At 49.4% G+C, this 2,914-nt stretch overlaps 2 protein-coding genes across 2 annotated transcripts; one reads left to right on the top strand and one right to left on the bottom strand.

The window, feature by feature from the left end:
- Positions 1–26: 26 nt before the first annotated feature.
- On the top strand, positions 27–221 carry KVP18_003313 (uncharacterized protein; the record flags this gene model as incomplete). The annotated part of the gene is made up of 1 exon (XM_067954948.1): positions 27–221. The coding sequence occupies one exon, from the start codon at positions 27–29 to the stop codon at positions 219–221; it is 195 nt and encodes a 64-aa protein (XP_067810096.1).
- Positions 222–516: 295 nt separating this feature from the next.
- Positions 517–2,649, bottom strand: KVP18_003314 (uncharacterized protein; the record flags this gene model as incomplete). The annotated part of the gene is made up of 1 exon (XM_067954949.1): positions 517–2,649. One exon carries the CDS (start codon positions 2,647–2,649, stop codon positions 517–519), a length of 2,133 nt encoding a protein of 710 aa, XP_067810097.1.
- Positions 2,650–2,914: the final 265 nt, after the last annotated feature.

Raw genomic sequence — 2,914 nt, 5'->3', positions numbered from 1 at the left:
CTGTCGTCGGTCAGGTTACCCCCTTCATGTACGACGCCCCAGGTTTTGGCATCCCGGGTACATTCTTCCTTTTCGCCGCTATCGTCCTGATGGGAACTATATTTTTCAACTACTTTATGGTGGAAACTGCTGGCGTTCCACTTGAGGAGACTGACGAAGTTTTCGCCGAGTACAAAGCCCACTTCGACAAGCAATCCTTGAAGTGGACCAAGCACAACTAAGTTTCAATTGTACAAGGCCCGCAAGACCGAAAAGATTCGGTTGGTTGTAATAATTATTTTAAGTATTTTCAAGTGTTCAGTTTGGACGTCATTGTGAAAGCCTGCTTCACATCGGACCACGGAAATGGTTTAAAAAAAAAACCTTAGAAAAGTTAGGAAAAACCTTTCTTTCTGCTTAGGTATTATTCTTATGCTGCGCTGTTTTTCATATTGAAACCCAATAATAATACTAAAGAACCCAACCATTTATCTAATAACATTTATCATATTAACGTCGCGTTGCGGAGAAACCCATTTAAAGGAGTCCTACGAGAAGGGACAAAAGGAGTGGAACCGCCGCCGAGATGGCCCAGGAGCCGTTGACAGCATAGTGGTAGTTCTCCGGCTGCGCCGCCCACTCACCCTTTGAAGCCCACTCCAACATAGAGTCAAAAACGATCGGTTGCTCCGGTTGGCTGTACCAGTCAGTTGCGGGCTCCAGACAATACCCGTCCCCTCCCCCGCTGAGGAAGTTGTGGGTAACGATTGGATACTCGCCCTTGGGATCGATATCAGCCCAGCAATCGCAGTTGAAAACTTCCTTCGGGAAGGGATATGGGGGTTGCTTGCCATCCCTAGTGCGCTGCTGGGTAAGGTGATCCGAGATGCATTTGTTGTAATGTACGGTGATATCGTCGGTGTTGTAGGAGATGTTGCTGCAATCAGAACGGTCCTCTATATTAACAAAGTCGATTTTAGCGGAGGTATAGCGAAGATTGTACGCCGTATCGCTGCCATCAATCGGACTGTGCTCCATTTGGTAGTTCTCTTTCCAGCTGTACGAGACACCCTTTTTAGACGAGCAGGCCAGCTCTTCTGTAGGAATGCTGAAATCCTTAGACGGCAAAGTCACCCTCAATCCAGAAAATTGGATCATAGGGTTAGTGCCCCAGATACCCCACTTAACATTATCGATGAGATTCTGACCTGGGATCACAGCGGACTGAAGGAAGTTGTAGAAGGGGTATACTTCGTTCATGGTTCCCCAAGATACAGAGCCTTTTGCGACTTCAGTACGCACTCCGCCACCATTTTGGATGGCGATGACAGCCTGCTTCACGTCAGATCTGGCACCATTGTACATTGTCTCTCTGTAACCCAGCATAGCATCCGTTCCGATGACGCCGAGGGCACAAAGGGGCGGCTCACGGCAGGCGGGCTTGCCGCCGGAGAGATCTTCCTGAGCCACAGTGCGCACGTCTTCGTACAGCTTCTGTACAGCCGATAGCTCTGCGGAGATGTCATCGAATGCGGTAGTATCCGCAATCACGCCCACATCGAGGTCGATCAAGTCAGTGTCGTCATTCGCAGCTGCTCCGTCGATAAGAACTACCTGAGGAACTTTACCGTCTTCAAACTTGACAGTGACTTCCCCAACGGATCGTCCAGCCCAGTAGTCCTGATAGATTGGTACCTTGTTTGTCAGATCCGTTTCGTCGTAGTCATTGTAGAAACTTGGATAGGGGACCTGCATCTCGCCGTCTTTGCATGAAATGTCCCAGTGCTCCGCATTATCGCACATCATAGTGTGAGAATGCCCTCCAACGATGGCGAAGACCTTTTTGGCCTTGGCGTCGCCGTTGGCTTTCTTATCCTCAATAGCACCAGCCAGTATTCTATCGTTGATGATTCCAATGTGAGTGACGAGGACGATGCCATGAACATCGGCGCCTATCGCTTCAATCTGCTCCAAAGCTGCGGATTTCCAGTCAGAAAGGTCGCAGTCGGGATCCAACATTGTGACTTCGCTCATCTCTTGGCCTTCCAACGAGAGACCAATAGCACCTATCTTCAGCTGGACATCTGCGGTACTGCAGGCGACCCGAGCATTATCCTTAAAGCAGAAAGTGTGGTTCTTCTTCAGCTTGACGCCATCGAAATTACAATTGCCACTGTCGAACTTGCAGTTAGCACAAAGAAGCTCAGTGGTCAAGCCGTCTCGGCCATTAAGCGGCGTATCTTGAATGCCTTTCAGGAACTCAGACAGTGCAGGGACTCCGTTATCAAACTCGTGATTGCCTAGGACAAACACATCCACGGATTGATGCTTCCAGAGTTTTTGCAGCAGCTTCGCCGAACGTCCAAACATCTCGTCATCAGGTCCGTTGAAGAGAGGGGTGCCTTGGAACTCGTCCCCAGCGTCTAAAACCAAGTATGGCGTCTCCGCCGACAATCCCTTAATGAAGGCAGCTCTCTTCGCAACTCCGCCAGCGCATTCATTATAGTTGGCGTCACCCTTAAAGCAGAGGGAATTGGTGACGTGATCACTTTTGGCCCATCTGGCATGCTGGTCGTTGAAGTGATACAGCTTGAGGTTTCCAGTGTATGCGGCACCGGCAACTTCGTCAGCTAGAGCCGTAGCTGCAACTGCAACAGTCAATCTCCCCATGGTTTATGTATATTAATAATAACGCAACGCAACTTCAGGTGCCCCACATCTCATACTTTGGGAACATGAAGTTCCTATGACAGGAATTTCTTACTACTCCTTCTGGGCAACGAGGAAGGGTTCTGGAGGGTTCCGCGGTTTGACTGAAAACCCCACACTTCCACGTCATTATATACGGAAAATCATCAAAATCACCCTCAATGACTACACTTGGCGAAGCTCAGTCCCCAGTGGACGTGCTGAACGAAATCGTCGGCCGCGTCAA

The sequence above is a fragment of a genome (assembly GCF_019968955.1).
Source record: "MAG: Porospora cf. gigantea A chromosome Unknown PgA_NODE_3028_length_2914_cov_394.07, whole genome shotgun sequence".
In the NCBI taxonomy this organism is placed as follows: domain Eukaryota; phylum Apicomplexa; class Conoidasida; order Eugregarinorida; family Porosporidae; genus Porospora; species Porospora cf. gigantea A.
The sequence above is the reverse complement of the archived record's forward strand: the minus strand, read 5'-3'. Positions and strand labels throughout refer to the sequence as shown.